This window comes from Rhipicephalus microplus, chromosome 2 (genome assembly GCF_043290135.1).
Source record: "Rhipicephalus microplus isolate Deutch F79 chromosome 2, USDA_Rmic, whole genome shotgun sequence".
Classification (NCBI taxonomy): domain Eukaryota; kingdom Metazoa; phylum Arthropoda; class Arachnida; order Ixodida; family Ixodidae; genus Rhipicephalus; species Rhipicephalus microplus.
Window position 1 is genome coordinate 247,615,756 of NC_134701.1, and position 20,532 is coordinate 247,636,287.

Here is a 20,532-nt window from a genome sequence, read left to right on the forward strand (position 1 = left end):
TTCATTCATTACAGAACCACAGAGATTTCACCTTAAAAATGCACTGTTGCCAAAGGCACCCTAATATTTATGTATCTGCCGAATGCTCAACGATGTTTTCATTGTCAAGACCACGCTTCAGGAGGGAGAGATAAGGCACCTTTCTTTTTGCTCGTACCAAAATATTCACAAATGCTGCATATTCAACAAGGCTGCCATTGGTTGGATTCAAAAAAGTATCCAGAAATCAAGTCAAATGCAGCCAAAGTAGACAGGTTACTTAACTTCAAGGCCGTGTTTGCAGCCACATAGAACAGAAGTGGTATTATTATGAGTATAATTCTCGCTATGGAACTATAAACAATACCATTTTCAAAGAGGAACACAGTAAAAATAAGAGCAAGAGCACATCTTTTCCCACTTGCTTGGTATTCAAGCCACAAATAAGCTCCAAAGGAAAGATTGATTGATATGTAGGGTTTAACGTCCCGAAACCACCATATGATTATGAGGGGCGCCGTAGAGGAGGGCGCCTGAAATTTCGCCCACCCGTGGCTCTTTACCTTGCAACCAAATTTGAGCACGCGGGCTTACATCATTTTCGCCATCATCGAAATGCAAACACCACAGCCGGGATTCGATCCCGCTATCTGAAACTCCAAAGTAAAAAAAAAAATTGCAGTAAACTCAATGCGCCGTTGATAGTTTATTAAGAATAAACACAGTTCTTGCCAAATTAATTCATTTTGCAACATTCCAACCGGGAGTTCAGCACGAACGTTCATAGTTGAAGCAGTTTTTCTTGAAGCCGCAGGTCAAATTTGATTAGTAGAGCTGACTAGTTCAGCTCCAGATAAAGTAAAATGTGGTTGAGATTATCAGTGCGGCTTAATTTTGTCGCGGATTTCTGTTTCCTGTAAAACTGAGATGGCAACACGTGCTGCGCATCCGCTGTAAAAACTTGCGCATAGCATCAGTACAGATGGCGGTTAGTGTGGGCGAGTCACTTACACGTTTGGACACATACACATGACTTCCCCACTTCTTGCTATGGGTGGCACGTCGTGCGTTGCGCTGGTGCGTCGGTTGGGTTGCCTCGATGCGCACCAGCCCGTCGGTGGGGGAAGGACGCGCACACGCATCGGCTGATTTCACAGGGCAGCTTTGGAGTCAGTGTGTTTGATCAGCAAATAAAATGAAATATGGCCACTAAATGCGCCAAAAAAAGAGAAGGTACAGAAAGCGAAGGCTAACTGAATTTTTTCTCGCCAGATGGGGTCGGGAAGCAGTAGATTTGGCGCCACCAACGGCAACCGATATCTTCAGTATTCATTCGTACATTCACGCATTTATTCATTCATTCAAAATATCTTACAGGCCCAGCAGAAAGGGCATTGTGTAAAGGGAGCATCAGAAGAATATACAGGGTGCCCCAGCTATCTTTTGCCAGAGTTTAAAAATATGCCGACACACGCAATTACGACGCGACCAAATTCATGTTGCTGATGATTGCCTGGAGTTAGAAATTTTTTGTTTCCTAAAATATTATTTATTAGGTCTCTCTAATTGACTAACTTTTGAAGGAACGAAGATGGATAAAAAATTCAATGAGAAAGTTGTAGATCGGTCTGCATAAGTTCGATTAGACAGCTTCTCATATAACTTATATCTGTTAATTATTAGTGTTTTTATGCTAATTACAAATGCCCGCGAGATACAAAAAAATCACAGCATATGAACGAGAAGAATGATGACGAGTGTGGCGAAGTGGACGGACGGGCGGTCGGACTGTCGGAAGGACGCACGGACGGACTGGTGGACGCTTCGCCCCACTTATCGTCATTCACTCCGTGGATATGCTGCGACACCGTTTTTATTGACATGTAATGCAATGCAACTGGCTACTACGACTATAGGATGATTACGACGACACGGGACATACGACCCACGACGTATGTCCCCTGTTGACCCTTGGGTCGTCCCGTGACGACCCAAGGGGCTTTGCCTCTAAAAACTATGGACCATCTCCTCGAAGGGAACCCTTAGTAGCAGCAGCGGTGTGCATCGCGTTGACCTGGTCGGAACGGGCGTTGATGCGGGTGCTGGACGAACGGTCTGAAGCGAAACTCGGTGTAGCCTTTACTATACAGTAAACGTTTGTTTGAAATGCAGACACGAGAGGGGGGACTTGTTGAAGACACTTGCGCTCGGCTTCCTTGGCTCGCGTCTCGTCAGTGTTACCCGCACGCCGAGTGTATTCCTTAACGCGATCGGTGTTCTTGACTCGGCACCTGAGGAACAGGACCAGATTCTGGATTGGGCCAAGAGAGTAGCGGAAACCTACGCTCGGTAGGCTCCTTTGACACTCCACCACCGTACCTCTTCCTCTAGGAATAAAGTTTTAAATTCGAAGCATTTCTTAGCGAACTTCGGTGACTTTGAGCGTATCTATCTATCTATCTATCTATCTATCTATCTATCTATCTATCTATCTATCTATCTATCTATCTATCTATCTATCTGTCTGTCTGTATGTCCGCCTACGGCTTTTAGCTCTCCTGGCCGTTTCGATAATGGTATCGATACTAAACTTGGTATGGCATAACATGACTGTATGAAGAACATATTTGACTAGTCATAACATGACAATCATGACATATATGTCATGAGTGTCACGATTTACATTTCATGGTTCTGCAGCTCTTCTGGTGGTTTCGTTCAAATGGCATGTTGCAAAACTGGTATGGTACGGCATGATTGCATGGCGAACGTAAGGGACAGACCCAGCCTGAAAATTATGACATGCGTGTCATGTAACAACATGACTACATGCCACGCTCATGATGCGCCCGCAGCCGCTTCGCTAGCATCACATATACCAAATTTGGTATTACAGTACGAGAATGGATGACAAAGGTTTTCGACTGGTGCAAACATGATAATCATGAGCTGCGTGTCATGTAACAACATGTGTTCATGCCAATATCACGATGCGCTAGGGACCGTTTCGCTAGTTTTACTTACACCAAATTTGGTATTACGGGACGTGAAAGGATGACGAAGATATGATACTAGTGCAAACATGATAAAGATAAGATGCGTGTCGTGTCAGAACATGACTACATGCCACAGCCAAAACGCGACGCGGTGCGCGTGCCCACCAGCGTTCGTTTCGTCGCGTCACGGTGGCGTTGCCATGCCTGGCGTTGGTCCTGCCATATACTCGCAGGCGCGCTGCGCTGCTTTGACGCATGCGTGTGTCAGCACGTCCAGCGTCCCTCCGTGTCGAAAATTGGGGACGCAGTGTCATCTGGATAACGCGCCGGCGTGAAATGCTGCATGTCACATTTCGCGCCGGTTGCCGTCGGGCCGCGCCGACGGACCCTGGTCGCACCTGGCGTCAGACTATAGAGTGCTCGCAATTTGCAATGTAGCGTGCACGCGCGTCAACGCTACATTGGAGTATATTGGGCCCTGCATGATGCGCTCGCGGCCGTTTTGCTAGCTCCACATACACCAAATTTGTTGTCACGTGACGTCACTGGATGACAAAATATATGACTGGTGCAAACATGATAATCTTGACAAGCGTGTCATGTAAAAACATGACAACATACCACACTCATAGCGTGCTCGCGGCCGTTTCGCTAGCTCCATATATATATTTGGTATCACGTGACATGAATAAATGACGAAGGTAAACGACACATCCAAACATGATAATCATGACATGGAAGTCGTGTACAGTATCATTTACCTCCACCTCGTAACTTTGCGCTGATTTTAAAGTAACATGTCAACATTTCTCATTCGTGCTCGGGTGACGGTGAAGCGAGGTAGAGCTGACACGCGGCGAGCACGTGACAGGAGAGGGAGAGAAACGTCACCGCGCACTGCTAGGAGGGCGTGACCTATTTGGCACTGCTCCAACACCTGCGGCGAGGGGAGCGGTGTAGACGGAGGAACAGCATTACACAATTCAGTCAAAGGGCTGCTTCGCATTAAAATACCACGTGACAAACCCACTCGCGCACCAGTGCGAACGATGATTCTAGTGCTTCCTAATGGTCTGCGTACGAATAACCATAGCATTTGCCCAACTATGCCATCTGGACAGGACCGCAACGATGGTGGTAGCTTTGTGATGAACACGTTTTGCAATAGGGCACAAAAGCAATAACCGGTGTGTCTGCTTATTGCTATCATGAACCGGTGCGAAGGAAGCGTGTTGTTCGTACGCGGAGCGTTAAGGCTGGTTCACGCTAGCAGCCCTAACGAGGGCCGCTAGTGCACCGGCGAGGCGTGCAAGCACGCCTCGCCGTTTGACGTTTTCAGGCAACCATGCGCAGCCGCGTCGTCTGGTCTGACCTACCTCTCCACATCGTCTGCGTCTGCCGCGGGACACTTCGAGCTGCTTGCTTCTTGCTGCGCGGTTTTCACAATATCTACGTGTTCAAACTACGTTCTAGCAGTGAATAGAGCATTTTCGCCTGTCCAGTATTTAAAGAAGCACACAGCTATTCAAAATGACGTCCCCAAAGCAGGCGTTTCGACAAGTGGCGCCAGCTAGTCAGGGTTAGCAAAAACAACAACAAAAAAAAAAACCGTCTAATGTATGCCCTCCAAGATTTGGGAAGGCTTGCTTAGGCCTAGAACACCAATCATTTGAGCATTGTTCTCAAAAACGGTGCCGAATCGATTTGAGTATTGTGTTGTCGAAGCTAAAGGACTTGAGTCTAAAGTGAATGGAAGCATCAGTTCAGAGCTTACGCGCTACAGAGTGCACGGCGGTCGCTTGATCGATTCGAGGCGGTCGACAACTGAATTCGGAGGGGCAGCCATGTTCTACGGACGGCGCCAGCCGCCGGTCTACGGCTTTGCACCGTTACGGCAGGCTTACTGCTAGCGTGAACCGGCCCTTAAAGTTCACCAGAATAGCGGCGCGTGTAGGTGCGCCAGACTGCCAGTAAATTTGTCACGTGGTATTTTTTTAAGCGAAGCTCCCTACGCCGTGGGTCGTATGTCCCGTGTCGTAGTAGCCACTGGGCCTCTCGTTTAGTCCTTAGAATGTCCGCTGGATGTCAGTACTTGGAGCGTTCACTAGATGTACGGACGGACAGAGGCACGAACGAACAGACAGACGCGCGGACGGACTGACGCTTCACCCCACTCATTATTCACTCCAAGGTTATGCTGCAATTTTTTTTATTTCGCGGGCATTTGTAGTTAGCGGAAAGATACAATAATTAACAGAGACAAAGTTCGAAACGGTCTAGTTGGACATTTTTGAAACCGATCTGCTTGGTGTATGTCTCTTATAAAGGCGTTCAGTTTAATACCCAAAAGATTCATTTAGATATTATCTAGTACAATTAACATTTTTGAAAATGTGCCAGCACCACTCTTCACTTGGAACAGTGCATTCAAATTAAAATCTCTCGGGCAAAACACGCCAGTTTCGTTCGCACAATCCTTCGAAGACATCCTTAATACCCATGTCACCCGAGCACCTGAACGACCATTCAACCAATGGTCTATTGGCTCAATTGTCAAGGGCAAGGTTGATTGATATGCGAGGTTTAACGTCCCGAAACCACCATATGATTACGAGAATCACCGTAGTGGGTGTGAGGATAACTATAGCGCGAGAACAAAACGACGACACAAGAGACCAGAAGGACACGAAAGACACGTGTCCTTGTCTCTGTATCGTCGTTTTGTTCTCGCGCTATAACTATCCTCAAGCCATACCAACTAGCCCAAGCTGCCACACTTCTTAGTGGGGGTCTCCGGAAATTTAGACCACCTGGAGTTTTTGAGCACAAGGACCCAAATTTCAGCACACAGGCCTGCAGAATTTAAAGGCAGTACATGAGAGTGTTGAAAATAATTCAATAAAGGATTTTTGCCACATGGAAAAGTACAAACTGCTCATGCTCTCGACAGCATGAACATGTTCGTCTTCATCTTGCCATATCATCATGTATCATTCACCAGTTTTGCTGCTCAACAACGGTTAAATATGCATTTGTAACTATATATAAATCATTCATTAAAATATTTATACTTCAACAAATATACAAACGATTTAAAGTGAATTTTTATTATCTATGCGACTTCAATACGAAAATTAATGTCCGCAGTGCAACATAATTTTTGCGAGAAACACTTCAACCACTCAATGGTCATTCCAAACTGCCACGTAGTGGTGCGCCAACTACGTCCAAATAATTTCGGCGTATAGACGGCCATCAAATGGATGGCCTTTCGAAAGGGCCCTTGTGAAAGAGGTACATGCCATTCAGATGATACCAAGGTAGAAACTTTCCTTTGTTGTTGTCGTCACAGGAACCAATAACGATAGTCTGGGCAGTAAATATAGCAATGAGCATTTGAGATCAATTCGCGCTCCAGTGCCCATCTCAACATAGCCCTAAGGGATATGTGAGTAGACGACAAAATTTCAGTCATGTGCTCACCAAAACAAAAATATTTTATTGTTTATGTGTTACCCATACACTAAATCTCAACAAAAAAAGGGAGTAGACATAAAAAAGTACAAACAATGTTGGTCTAATAAGTTAGTTACATCACACACACATGAGAGAAATGTGAAGGCCTGTGAGAATCGCATTGAACCTTGCACCAGAAAAGAATGCCTAAATTCAGTACTGATTATTCTCGAGAGCAGCTCACGGCACTTCCACAAGAGATCCTGTTCGAAGGAGACTAAAAGGGAAGCAAAATGCCCATTCCCAGAAAAAAAAATTGGCGCCCACTTTTTTTAAATCTCTTTTTGTGCCTCATTCAATTGACGCTAAAAAGGCACCAAATTACTACACGTGCATCAGCCAGCACTAAGCAGTAACTCCTGAGAGTCTACACTGTACAGCACACAGTAAAGAAATTGAACTTTTAAAAGCGTCAAAAACTCCGGGTGAATGCGTTAACACTCGGCGATTCTTAACACGAACCGAAAGCCCAACCAGAAGCACTAACATTTCCAGAAAACTTTTTTTTAAGGGTGCCACTCTGTTTTAACAACTGACTCTGCGTGTGTGAAGTGGTGGACTTCTCTAAATAAACACGCCGTTTACGCAACGCTTTACTTTGTTCACCTGTCTAGATGGCTTTTTTTTTTTGCATTTTCCATCCGCTCTAACGCAGTTTACTTATAAATCATTGTGTTCTTGCAGCACCAACATAACAAAACACACAAGGCTTAGAACCGCCGTACTGGTTCACGTCGAAGACCTGCAGCTAGGCGCCTGATTCGGCTTGCAAGCAAGGAGCTCGAAATGGCAGACGCCATTCATACAACCAAACCCGACCAAGACTGTCGCTGCTGCTAACACAGCACCGCAATCTCTTCTGCACGACTACAGCATCGCCAGCCTTGATGGGGAAGGGGCACTGGGGTCGCATGCCAGCTGTGTAAATACCAAGTCTGCAAAGTCTGTTTCCCCCGGTTTAAGATTGTCGCACTGTTGATGTTTTTTTTTTCCCGGACTGCAATGCTGGAGAGATCTGATTCAGGCAAGGTAGCAGACATGTTTTGCAAACGCCCTTGCACTGTACCACTTCACTGCTTTCCAAAAGATGCAGCCAGCAACCAATTCCCAAGGTGTGCAACAGCATTCTTTGGAAAACGCATACGAACACACCGACCCACACGGGGCGGTCACCTGGACGATTCACCGGTCGGCGACCACTCGGGAGCGCTTGCGTATAAAAAATACTAAAGATGTCAACGTTTACTCTTGAAACACCATTCGTACAGTCAAAAAGCAGCTTCTCAGCTGTACACAACACGCAAGTTTTTTTTTCTTCTGAAAGTAAACAAAAAGATGTAGTGAACATTGTACGATAATCTTTTTTTATACCCCTGCTGGAGAGAGAGCAACAAATATCGGTGGTGAGCCTAAGCCAGCCCCCGGCCCCAATTAATGGCTCGAGAGTGCAGACTGCTATAAAACGTGGGGTGTGGTCTTCGTGGGGCTTTGATACGATGAACATAAAAGGGAGAAGAAACCGATGAGTGCAACTCAGTTCTGTACATCACTGGGGAAAAGGGGCACATGGGACAGACAACGACACAATCACTTTACTGGAAAACACACAAAGATGATGAAAAATTCACACCATGGAACTCTTGGTAGAAAAACTGCATTAACGTCAATATGGAGTCACACGATGGCCTGCAGCCCGTTAACAAAGAACTTAAAACTACTGCCGCAGCAGCATTCAAAATGATGAGGAACAAATAAATAACAGCTCTGAACAAGTGTTGAGCACGTCTGCTAGAAACAGAAAAGATGCAGTGACAGACGAGACAGAGAGAAGGCGACAAACAGTAGTGAGAGAAAACATGCAACCTGCAGCAACTAGTCAGAGAAACAGCAGCCGAGACAAAAAACGCAAGTTGAAAAACTTGACGGGAATGTACGGGCATCCACACGAAAGACGGCCGGACAACACGAACAGCACACAACTCGCACAACTGCTGCCCTACGTTTAAAAAAATATCGGGGGGAGAGCAGGACAGAGCAATGAAACCACATTGCTTTTCTTTTTCCTCTTCTTAGCACTGAAGCCTTCTTTGACCTTGTATGCAATGAAAGTGGCACTTGACTAGGCACGTACAACCGGAGCCAGCGGCAAGGCAAGGCAGCACACACCGTACCGCCTGGCCCCACAAGGCTTAAAAAAAAATAACTCCAAGGCCAAAGTTGCACGCTGCGACCGGGCTGTCCTGCAACATGAAATGCAGTGGAGAGAAGTGCCAATGCCAACTTCCAATGCAACCACTGCCCTCTGATCTGGACGCCAGCCTGTCCGCCAATGCTTGGCAAAGCCAACGAACACTGCGCATCTACAGGGCTGCTGTGGAGGCATCCTCTTGGGCTTTGTGTAGCAGTCAAAAAAGAGGCTCCACGAACATGGGCTCATTGTCGGTGCACTGTCCTAGAAAATTAGCGGTTGGGATGCCAGTGTAACATACGCCTGGTAGCATCGTCTGTGCATGGTGTGCCTAGAGACTAAGAAATGGCACCTACCTACGAGAGGGGAAGTGTCTTTTTTTTGCAAGAGAGCGAGGTGAGCAAGTGAAACACCTTCGTAAGAGAGCCTCCGAGACACCCCGTCAATGGCGATGGGTGTTGAGAAAAACAGAACACCTGAAGCAACCACCCTCATCCCAAACAGCCCTCCACACTGCAATGATAAATGCACGTTCACACAAAACGGTTTCAACATTTTTCTTTCCACATACACGGTATAAATATATGCATGCATGCACACACGTATATACTTTCATATATGTATATGCCGTGAACATGGAGATAATATATTAAGAACGAGAAACTTCATCTCATGTTTTTTTTTTCCTCTTTAAATAATAAACCTTCCAAAAATGTCAACGCAAAACAAAACACGCGCATACGAAACAAAAAATGCAAATGAAACTGTGTAACTGCCGTAAAGACATGTGGTTTTGTACTATTAAAAACCTTAAACTCTTTCGACAAGTTGGCATCGTAAACTGGAATATGGAATATGCAATCAACTGTGTTCCTTGACGAACCTAACTGGATAAAATGTTAACGAACCTTGTGGCTTGGTCTAGAGCGATAAGATTCACTCCCAGAAAAAATCTGCAGCACACAAACAGCGTGAGACGGTGCACAGAAGGTCTGATCATGTTCTCTTGATGGTATATTGCTCCAGCCAGTTCCCTCATCCGAAAAGACTAAGCAATGGTGGCGATTTGGTAATTAAGCTTTCTCAAAAGCCTTGGAAGCCCTAGGAGCACAGCAATTACAAGCACTCAAGATTGCGAAGGAGGAGAACCAAAAAGTGGTAGCGTTTGTGGAAACAACTCCGGAATGTAATGGCACCAGAGACCGCTGAATTAGAACTGTCAGAAACAAGAAGAGTAAGGAGATCACATAATGAAAAGTGCACACGAAACAATTATGTGGCATAGAGAATAAATGAATAAAAGCCAATCAAGCACTGCATGAAGGCACATGCATGTTTGCCAAAGCATGTATGAGCGTAGCTAAACAAATGATGCTTCCAAACGACAAACCGCGATATTCAATGGTGGCCACTACAGAAGAAAAATGCGTGGTCATTCAGCTTCGTCTACCCATGCATACTTGCATAGTCTGGAAGGAAGAAAATGGATCGGGGTTTTTTTTTAGAGCTCTGCTAGGGAAGCCAGGCGACCCAAGAACACACCAGGCCTTTCTTCACACCTCAGCTAGCAACAAACGATGTAGTGGATATGTATAGATGGGGTGGCAGCAGGGGATGGGGCGAAGGGTTGTGGATGGGGGAGTACCTCAGCCGATGTTCAAGGCCATCACCACATCAGACACATGTACAACCACACACACAAATACAGGCACACACTTGTACAGACAACCAGAGGGCACATTGAAACGACAACTTGCACTCGCAAACATTGCCTACACGACCCAAGCCAAGTAGCACAGCTTGAGAAGAAAAAAAAAAGAGACATGAGCGCTTCTGTCCACAGCAGTGTGGATGCGGCTAGGAAAAAGCCCGCAGCCTTCATTGCATGCAACGCATCGTCAGACCCTGCGTGAAAAGCGAAGAACCAACAGTTTCCTTCTAACAGAAGCAAGAGATTCTCAGAAAACGTGTGCCACTGCAAAACGTGTTTGCATGCTTTGCTTGCCCATGCTGGCATTCACTCACTTATTGCTGAAACAACAAAAATAGTTTATTCAACAGAATACTTCGTGTTTGTGTGCTTGGTGAATCACAACTGCAAAATTCTGTCATGTAGAGAAATGAGTTATATAGGAGCAAACAACATAGCGTTCACATCTGCTGCCGACGAGCCAAAAATGCACACTGCTGTGAGGCGGTCGTCGAAACCTTGAGCATTGCGCGTCGCACCTTCCACTTTTTTTTTCACATGCCAAGTAACGTCATGCACTATGTGGCCCACAATGCCAGGCCTGCACGCAAGACCAAGCAATACATGTGCGTTCAATTATACACAATACATCAGACGAAAAATAAAAATACAACAAAGCATACAGGCATGAAGTGTTCCTGCACAGCCACTTCTAGAAGACATTCAGGTTGTGTAGTGCAAACTATACCAATGGCAGTAACATGTAAATGCATAAGACGAAAAAAAAAGGAAAACCACTGAACACACGAAAAGAGAAGCAGTAATGTGCCAACAGCAAGAAAAGCGTTGCTCCCTAAATATAAAAACAGAATGGCGCAAACTAAAACTTCCTTTTAAACAACACAAACTAAAGTAACAAAAAAACTTAACTCTTATAAAAAGCTCCAGACCAGACAGCAAGGACAACATTCTTGGCCTTCGCGTTTCATTACTCTGTTTGGTTTGGCGGGTTCTCCCACATGCAGTAGTGAAATCGGTAACGGTCATACACAATTTATAAGACCTCGAGTGAACGAAGCTTGGACAGGGAAACTCCTCAGACGACGGCAGCCCCCAATGACTAGCCGCAGAAAGGAAAACTGAGCCCGAGGAACGTACTACATTCTTTAGAAGGAATTCAAAACCCTTAACGTGGTAAAATTTTTGCCCCACGTTCAACAAGCTACGATCAACCCCTAGACCCACCTGCGAGAATTGTCAACTGCAGCTGCTACGAGAATCACGTCAAAGTAATTGGAGAAGGCGCTGCCGCCTCTGGCTACAACTGCCAGGGACCGCAACCTAGGGGACGATGGCAGTATTAACTGTTCAACAACACGGGGGGCAGAAGAGGATAAGGAAAGATCTCCTGGGACTATTGGTGTAAGCTCCCCACCCCCTAACCCTAAACACATTGACAGAAGTTTTTTCACAGGTCACGCTAATAAAACAAACAGAGAAGAGGGGATTGGGAAGGAGAAACCCCATACACCAGCTTTAGGGAGATGGGGAGCACAACGACAACACTTGGCACAACTGCCTTCACATGCGAGCATTCCAAGCTCCACAGAATTACTCAAATACGTTCAGGTAACAAACCCAATGCCAGACACCACATGGCTCATCAGGGCGACAGAAAAAAAAAATGACAGGATTAAAACCTGAGAGGGAGTAAAATGAAGAGTGATAGCGCTTATGACTGGCCCCTCTATGCACATGCCGGCATCAAACCAATCACAGCTGCCTCAAGAAGCTGGTTGATGACAGAACTGGCTTAAAATATGGCAGTGCAAACTACCCCCCCCCCTCCCCCCAAACTTCCTTCATAGATGCCTGCCTAGGACAACATCTCTTTGGCATGACTATTGTCTACCTCTTGTTCTTCTGCAGCCTTCCTTAAATTACCGTGTGTACATGAATGTGTGTATGTGTGTGTGATCTGTGGGCTCCTAAAACACATTACTTTTTTTTTTCTTCGCTGCACCATTCACGATTTATGACTAGGACCATACACAAAAAGCTTGTAACCTCAAAAGCTCTCCTAGGCAACCCAAACAAACAAGATCTAACAGAGAGAGCATATAATAAACATTGAAAACAAAATACTAAAAAGGGGAAGGGGGTGGAAGGAAAAAGAAGCCAACCAAACAAAGAATGCAATAAACAGCAAACAGACTTAACCGGACACAATACTAAATAAAGGGGAAGCTTCAAACGAAAAGTAATAATATATCGGTTGAGGAAATCCCACAAACCAAACAGATAAAAAAATCAGAAAATGTAAAAAAAAGAAAAGGAAACAACACTACAACAACTATGCTACTTAACATAACAAGAGCCTCTGTGTGTAGATTATACATGGTTTAAATAAACAATGAAACCATATGCACTAAAACCCCAAATAACTTAAGTAGATCAGATCAAAGAAAAAAAAACATGACACAGGCCACAACACAAGTGACAGCAAGCCTGTCATAAAGAAAAAAAAATAGTCATGTTTAAAAGGAACAGCAGTGGTGGTGCCTTCTTGATAAAAACTGCCAATCACTGGCTAAACATTGTAAAGTCCTTCACAGACCATGACAAGAGAAAAAAAAATAATCGGGGAGGGGGAGAGAACACTGGCTTTGTCTCCCTCTTTAACGATGCACCTCTTGCTCTCATTAAAAAAAAAAAGCTATACACATCGTTCTCGCCATTACAAAACCACTAAAAAAAGAAAAATGTAAAAGGGCAAGAGGCATGCGAAGAAATGAGGTCATATGATGGTGACAAAAATGTAACGAGAAAGGAGTGTGTGTGAGAGAGAGAGAGAAAGCCTGTGCAAACAAGGCGCGGCAACAAATATGGCCCCAAACTCGCCCATCAGAGACAGCCTCCGCTGCCGCCACTGCCCCCCGAGCCTGGAGGCGCAGATGACGACGCGGGAAGCTGCACGTAGCGGTAGACATACAGCCGATAGTCCTTGCTCGCCAGCACCACAGAGCCGTCATCCATGAGAGCAACATCGAAGCACTGCGCATGCTTGACTTTGGACTCGAGAGCGTTCACGAGCTGCCCGTCCTGGGTGAACACAGTCACGTTGAAGTTGTTGTGGTTGTCCGCCACCAGGATCTCGCCCCCCTGGTTCATGCAGACCCCAATGGGATAGTTTGTCAAGCCCTCTCCACCGATCTGCCGCAGGAACACCCCGTCGTAGTTGAACACCTTGACGCAGTGCGCCCGGTTGTCAGAGATGAAGATCTCTTGTCGGTCGTTGACTACCACGCCGTTGGGGAACTCGAGGTGCTTGGAGCAGCCAAACTTCTGCAGCACATTGCCACTCTGGTCGAAGATGATGACCCGCATCACCTTGCACTCGACCACGACAACGCGGCCCTTCGGGTCCACTGCAACGCCGCGCGGGTGCTGCAGAATTACGGCACCAAACTTGCGCACAAACTGCCCGTACTGGTTGTAAATCTGAATCTGGTGCGTTGGCGAGCGCTCTGTCACCACGATGTCCCCGGACTGGCGAACCACGGCCACTCGGTTTGGGTAGAGAAGCTGTCCGTCGCGCTTCCCACACTCGCCAAATTGGAACTTGAAGCGACCTTCCCTGTCAAAGATCTGGATGCGGTGGTTGTTTGTGTCAGCCACAACAATGTCATTCTGTGCGTTCACAGCCACGCCTGAGGGCTCCGTGAACTGGCCCTCCATGACTCCAAACTCACCAAACTTGCAGTGATAAATCATCTTTTGCCGCTTGATCTGCGACTTGAGCGGATACAGCCCTACTCCTGTGCTGGCTAGGTACTTAGACGACAGTTCGGCCAAGGCATTTTGAGGTGGAGGCGCCGGAGCATCTTGGGGAGCGCCGAAGTCCGAGCCATTATGGAAAATGTCAGCACCTCCACTGGACCACTTCTCGTATGGGCTGACGTCGGCAAGACTGGTCGAGAATGGTCCGAGACTGTTGGCTGAACTAAATCTCTTTGACAGGAGGTTGGACTCAAAAGGAGATGTTGGAGGTGGTGGTGGATGATGTCCATTCTGGTGCAGGGTGGAACTACGCTCAGCTGGGCCAAGGACCACACCATTGGGCCGAGCAATGGGTGGCTGCCGTGGGGCCCCCTCAGGTGCTCCACCTTGCTTGATGTAGCCAAAAGTGTTGCGCACGCCCACTTGGATTGCCTGGTAGTTGGATACAAATTCAAGGTCCATGCCGTGGAGCCCTGCCTCCGGCCGAAACGACAAAAATCCCTGGAACTTCGTCTCCAGTAACTGCTTGAAGACTAGAGCCTCGGTGCTCGTAGAAAAGCGAGTCAGCCGCTCAACGAAGGCACACACCTGGTGGATCCTTTCAATGGTCTCTTGAACCTGAGAAGGAGGACGCAGAGAATAGCATAATTTGTAGTGAAAAAGCAACCACTTTTCATTCTTGTTTAACACTGCTACTAAAAACAGTGTGCGGAACAGCAAACTTCTCAAACAAGAAATTGCAGTTCGAACCTGCTTGTCAGGTCAGCCAGGTACTACTTTCACGAGTCTGTCCAGCTAAATGCATTTGTGCTGAAGTGCACACCTCTGTACTGTCTAATATCATTTCTGTGATTTCTAGAGACTTCACAAGTTAAACACTGAGCACACACCAGTGCAACCTTATTTGCAGGCAAGAAGCATCACCAAACACTTGTTGACTCCAAGCAGGTCATACCTAGTAGGTCCCTAAAAGCAAAGAGAACATCTAACAGGATGTTACGCGCTAGAACGTCTTAATAATGTTGAAGCCAATGTAAAACCAATGAGACACCTTAGTACTAGCCCAACAGCATAGTATGTGCTCACAACAATTTAATCAGTATTAATAATACCAATAATAATATTGTAGTGCATTAGTATACAGAATAAAGCCAGTAAAGCATGTTGAATGTTACCTCACAAGCCCATTCATGAAGGCAGAAGGTCTAAATAGTACAAACAGCATGCAGACAACTAAAACAGTTCTTTTTAAACCAAGCATTTCTTTAGCATTCAACAAACACTACAATGTTTCTGGAACATCATTCAATATTCCACATCCACTTTGTATTTGTCCTTAGTGTCATTCTAACCTGCAATGATCTGGTATATACGTACTGCAACGATCTGGTATATACATAGTACCGTGGTGCTGCCTTAAAACTGCTCTTCAAAAAAAAAAAAAATCACTTCACAAAAACATTGGAATTGACACCATACAAGCAATACCATCAGCCGTGGTTCTGCAGCGAAGTCGCCAAAATCTTTCAAGATGTAATGCATTCACCAAAAAGACTGCCACAATTGCAATCGTTTTTATTTGACATCAGAGAGTAAAAAATGCATATAAAGTGCAAGTTTTTAAAATTTTGCTGTCACTGCAATGCAAACATTGCAGTTAAACATGAATGCCATGGACCCTTAGTTAACAAATTCTAGATTTAACAAATATTTTAAGTTTCCGAGCTCCATCCCTACAAGTGTCCATGTAAGCGAATGCTCCACGCTCATCATCTAAACTTTAAGCAATTGCAAAAAAAAAAGGGCAAGTGACAATCGTGAGGGGTGTGCAACCACAGTGAGCCAGAGCACTCTAGCTGGTGTGCCGTGACGATGATTATGAAAGACACTAGCTCTCCCAACACAGCTCTCTGGCAGGTCGAAGACTTCATTTGCACATTGCGAGATCAGTTGTCACTTATGCGTACCCGATTCTGTGTTTCTTTTTTTTTAAGGCTTGTGCGCGTTTTACGATTGTTGCATCAAGTGGGAGTAGACACTATGCGAGCCCTAATAATGAATGTTAAAGGGAAACTAAAGATCAAAACGATGTCTTTACGCATTATACTCGGGCACAGCTCTCTGTAGCAATGCAGTCGTGGCTACAGAGCCGAACCATGCCGTTTCATCAGTGCTGCTGCACAACTACTAGTAGTTCCACAAAAAATAAAAATCTCTTTGTGTATAACTTAACCATTTAAAAATGTGCAGTTATATATTTTAGCTGCTATTTGATAATGCCAGAAAATTATTGTGATGTTACGTGAAATACAGTTATATTTAAGATTTTCCGAGCGTTTTTTTAGTTGCGCATTCCCCACTGCCGTCGCATTGGCTCTATTACTTCATCTCATAAGAAAAAAAAATATGGCCTCGGCGTTGCCAACGCCTTCGCCGATTCACTCGCCACACAGTATATTCAAGAAGCTTGTGTGCCAAAAGCTGTCGAAAAACTAAGCAATTGGTTGGCAACGTGGACGCCCAAATGAGACTGATGCAACCTGAACGCTCAGTCACTTAGTGTAACGTTTGGTTAGCCAGCTTACCGGTGTCAGCGAGCGTACTGTCGGAAGGCTCAAGGTAGATAGATGTTTCAAAGGGTACCTTGAAGTCCCTGAAGCGTAAAACGGTTCGTTTCACAGCTGAATCACTAACAAGAATTACTGGAAAGACCAGAGTGCAGTGCTATGATAGTTTTAATGAAGGAGACTGAAATTGGCAGCAGTTGGGATTGAGAACATCATTCATGGATTCGGCAGCGGCGCGAGATAGCCTCTATACGTTTTCTGAGTAACGGAGCGTTAGGGCAGTGGGCCACCGATGCCTTTAGTGCCGGCGTAATTCAACGCGATCCAAACTGAATTTCACTTTACACCACAGGAGGTGCAAGCCGCCCTTCGGTATACCATGCCTATACTATGTAAGCACACTACATAGGTCACTTTTCACCTATAGATGAGTTTACGTACCAGTGCGTGCCCTAAAAACTGCAGCGTTGAAAATATTCACGTCACTTCCGGGCGACACAGAATGAAACGGGTAAACTAAGTGCAGGGAACGAAACGCCAATATGTCTGCCTGCTCGGCAATCGTGGTTCAATGCAACTAACCAAGGAGCAGATGCGAAGAAATGAACTAGAGGAAATACGCACATGTCACATCGAAACTGACACCGAAAAAAAGTTCACCGAGGGCTACTTAGGCGCAGTAACAGAACAGTTAGCTCCGTTCCCGTAGCTTCCCTTTCATTGCCACAGAAAGTTGTCTCAGAGTATCGTAAAGTACAATTTCACAATGCCGAAAATACCACTCTTACAGCTTGGTAAGCAAGAAAACCTGCAAGATGCCACCCCCTGATTTACGCATTCAACACCATGGTATCATAAAATTTGAAGAAGTTTACTGAATCCTGCATAGCTTCCAATCGGTAAAATTGAAGTACATTGTTACCTGCGGGTGCCATATACCTAACATCCGAATTTTCAAAAAATTTCATCAAGCCAATTTTGTGAAACATGAAACACATGCATAAATTTCTAACGATGCACCGAAAGATTTCGGCACGAAATTTAAAAATTTAGACTTCAACCTTCATTTTCTCCGCCATTAATGAACGTATGACAGTGAAACTCGTGGCATTAGAGTTTTGAGAGTGCAGCTTATCAATTTAAACCAAGTCATTGTTCCTCTTTAGTGCTTCTTTAACGTCAGCAGTATGTATTGCACGATTGTCAGTTCAGTGTTTGTTCACTTTAAAAATGAGTTTGTTGAGAAGGCGTAAAGTTTTGTCTTTCAAGGATAATCTGTCAATCATCAATGCAGATGCCACTGGTGAGAAGAAGGAGGATGCCGCTGCACAATCCAACACTTCGGCCAGCAACCAGTCAAGCATCTTGAGAGCGAAAAACAGCATCCGCAATGCAATAGAGTCTGGCAAAAAGCTTGAAGAAAAAAAAAAAGGAAGGTCTACTCGTGCTGATATGGACAAGTCATACTTCTGTTGTTTAGGACACGTTCTCGAAATGTGCCCGTAAGCGGCACGATTTTATGTACAACAAAAAACGAAAGATTTTGCTTGTATTATAGGCCATGACAACTTCAAAGCAACCAATGACTAGCTGCAAAGACTTTAAAAGCCAAAACTGAGTCATCAGGAGATCTTTAGCAGTGAGCCAGCATGTGCTGACATCAATGCTTGTGCATGGCTGAGAAGCCCCCTAGCATTTTGAGGAAGAAAGTGGGACCGGCGACGACGAACGAAGTGTGTCAATAAATGCATTTTTCGATTTTACTCTGGCTATGTTCAGGTCAAAACTTTTTTCAGATTTGCTATCCCCAATTTACACTTCGGACTATATATGTGGATAAGAGGTATATGTCAGCTTTTAGGGTATTTTAGAATTTCGGTTTGTGCGATACTACCATCATTAAAGGCAAATACAATATCCAATGTTGCAATCCTTAAGACCCTGAACCTAAACAAAGACAGCGAAGGCTGTGGCTCAATTCCCATAAACTCAACACTTACACCAGGCTATTCTCACGCGCTATTCAGTACAATTTCATCACAAATAGCAGTCATGTTCATTAGGGCATACACGTTGCCTCCATGCGTGTGATTCGCTTTGAAGGAAACTGAAAAGGCAGAGAGGTTCGAGAATGAAGAGCTTGCTAGTTAAGCGTTCTTCGTCCGAGTATATAACTGGCATTTATTCATATCCACAAGAAAAGGGTATGGGCTGCCGCAAAATTTACACTTGCTGAAGACCTTTCTCACCTCTAGCATCTAAACTTATAACCGCAGTGTGCAAACAGATACGCTCTGAAGATGAAGTGCGACTATTAAGGTGCACAGAGTCTTCAGAATACCTTAAAAGTTACCTGACAATTTTTTATGCACAGCTGACTCTAGACAAACATTCAGGCTTTTGTACATGAAGTTTTGTTTTTAAACGAAAATGGGCTGTAAGCACAGAGCGCATACAAGGAGCTTGCGCAAGGGTGCGTTTTCGCTCACTGAGTACTTTTGGAGAAACTGATCTTGAGCCACAAATATGCTGCTTAAAAAAAGCACGAATGTGGAAAATATGCCTGAAGGGACAACCTTTGCAAATTGCAAAAGAAAGCGATTTCTTTTTTTTAAATTTTGCCCTACCCAGTGCTTTCAAACGCAACCTGAAGAGACCAGCAAATTGTATTCTTAACAGCAGCACCGTTTACTGAGATAATAAGGGTGCAGAAGCTAAGCGTCAAATCAATTTAGCAGGAGGCCGCTGTTCCAATTGAGTGGCAGTGGCAATTACAGAGTCCACAGTCTATTTCAGTTTCTATAGTCTACTGTATATAACAAAATATTGCCGCCATTCGTCCATTTCAATGCACACATAATAAACGAGAGGTAACTAAACTACCCTCAGTAGCTAAATAGCAATGCCACAAAAACAATCGTGATGAACCCAACGCCGCCATGTTGTCTAGTGGTTACGGCGCTCCACTATTAAGCCCAAGGTCGCGGGATCAAATCCCAGCTGCGACGGCTACATTTTCGATGGAGGCGAAAATTCTGTAGGCTTGTCTGCTCAGATTTAGGCTGGCATTAAAGAAACCCATTGATTGAAATTTATAGAGCCCTCCATTACAGCAATCTCAATTATATGGTGGATTTGGGCGCTAAACCTCACTCATTATTATTACAATGAAACTTCGATTAAACAATTCCCGGTTTCACGATGACCCGCATTTTACGATGAATCGGTTTGGTTCCAGCAAAACCACCAGAGAAGTAATGTATTAAAAACCTTTGTTATACGACGCAGTTTTACGCCAACCCCACATCTTACGAAGACTTTCAGATTCCGCCCGAAAGAGACCAAAAACCACCTTCGCTCGAATCAAACATTGACCAAATATTCACCCATGAAAAATATGAACTTCCGTTCCCCTAGGTTGACAATTACAAAAGTAGAGTGAGGCAGGATGTCTTCCTAGAGTGGAAAATTTATTCTCCTGGAAGTTCATGCACTTCTACATACGGCTTATGTATTCAGCGTCGTTACATAGTCAAGGTCTATCCACACAGAATAGCTTCAGCCGGCCGAAAAGCGGCCCGTGGGAACTTTTCCAGGTCAACAAGCATACAGCCGATTTCCTGCCTTTGTGACACTCGCAGCCACTGGCTTGCGCACACAAAAGGGTGTAATGCAGCTGTTTTCACCGTGCAAAATTACTTTTAGTTGACATCAACATTTATAGTAACAGCGGGACAGTTGCACTTCACAACGTAAGAAATTACAACATTAAGCTTGTGCAAATAGTTAATTTTAGGTTCGAAGCGAATAATTAGA

At 45.0% G+C, this 20,532-nt stretch overlaps 1 protein-coding gene across 4 annotated transcripts in view; it reads right to left on the reverse strand.

The window, feature by feature from the left end:
• Nucleotides 1-6,454: 6,454 nt before the first annotated feature.
• brat (tripartite motif-containing protein brain tumor) overlaps nt 6,455-20,532 on the reverse strand; it is a 151,385-nt gene continuing 137,307 nt past the window's right edge. For all 4 annotated transcript variants that reach the window (XM_075878695.1, XM_037421259.2, XM_075878688.1 and 1 more), the window contains one exon: nt 6,455-14,767. In XM_075878695.1, coding sequence (XP_075734810.1) covers nt 13,274-14,767 — 1,494 coding nt within the window. In that variant the 3' untranslated portion in view covers nt 6,455-13,273. The remainder of the gene's footprint in view (nt 14,768-20,532) is intronic.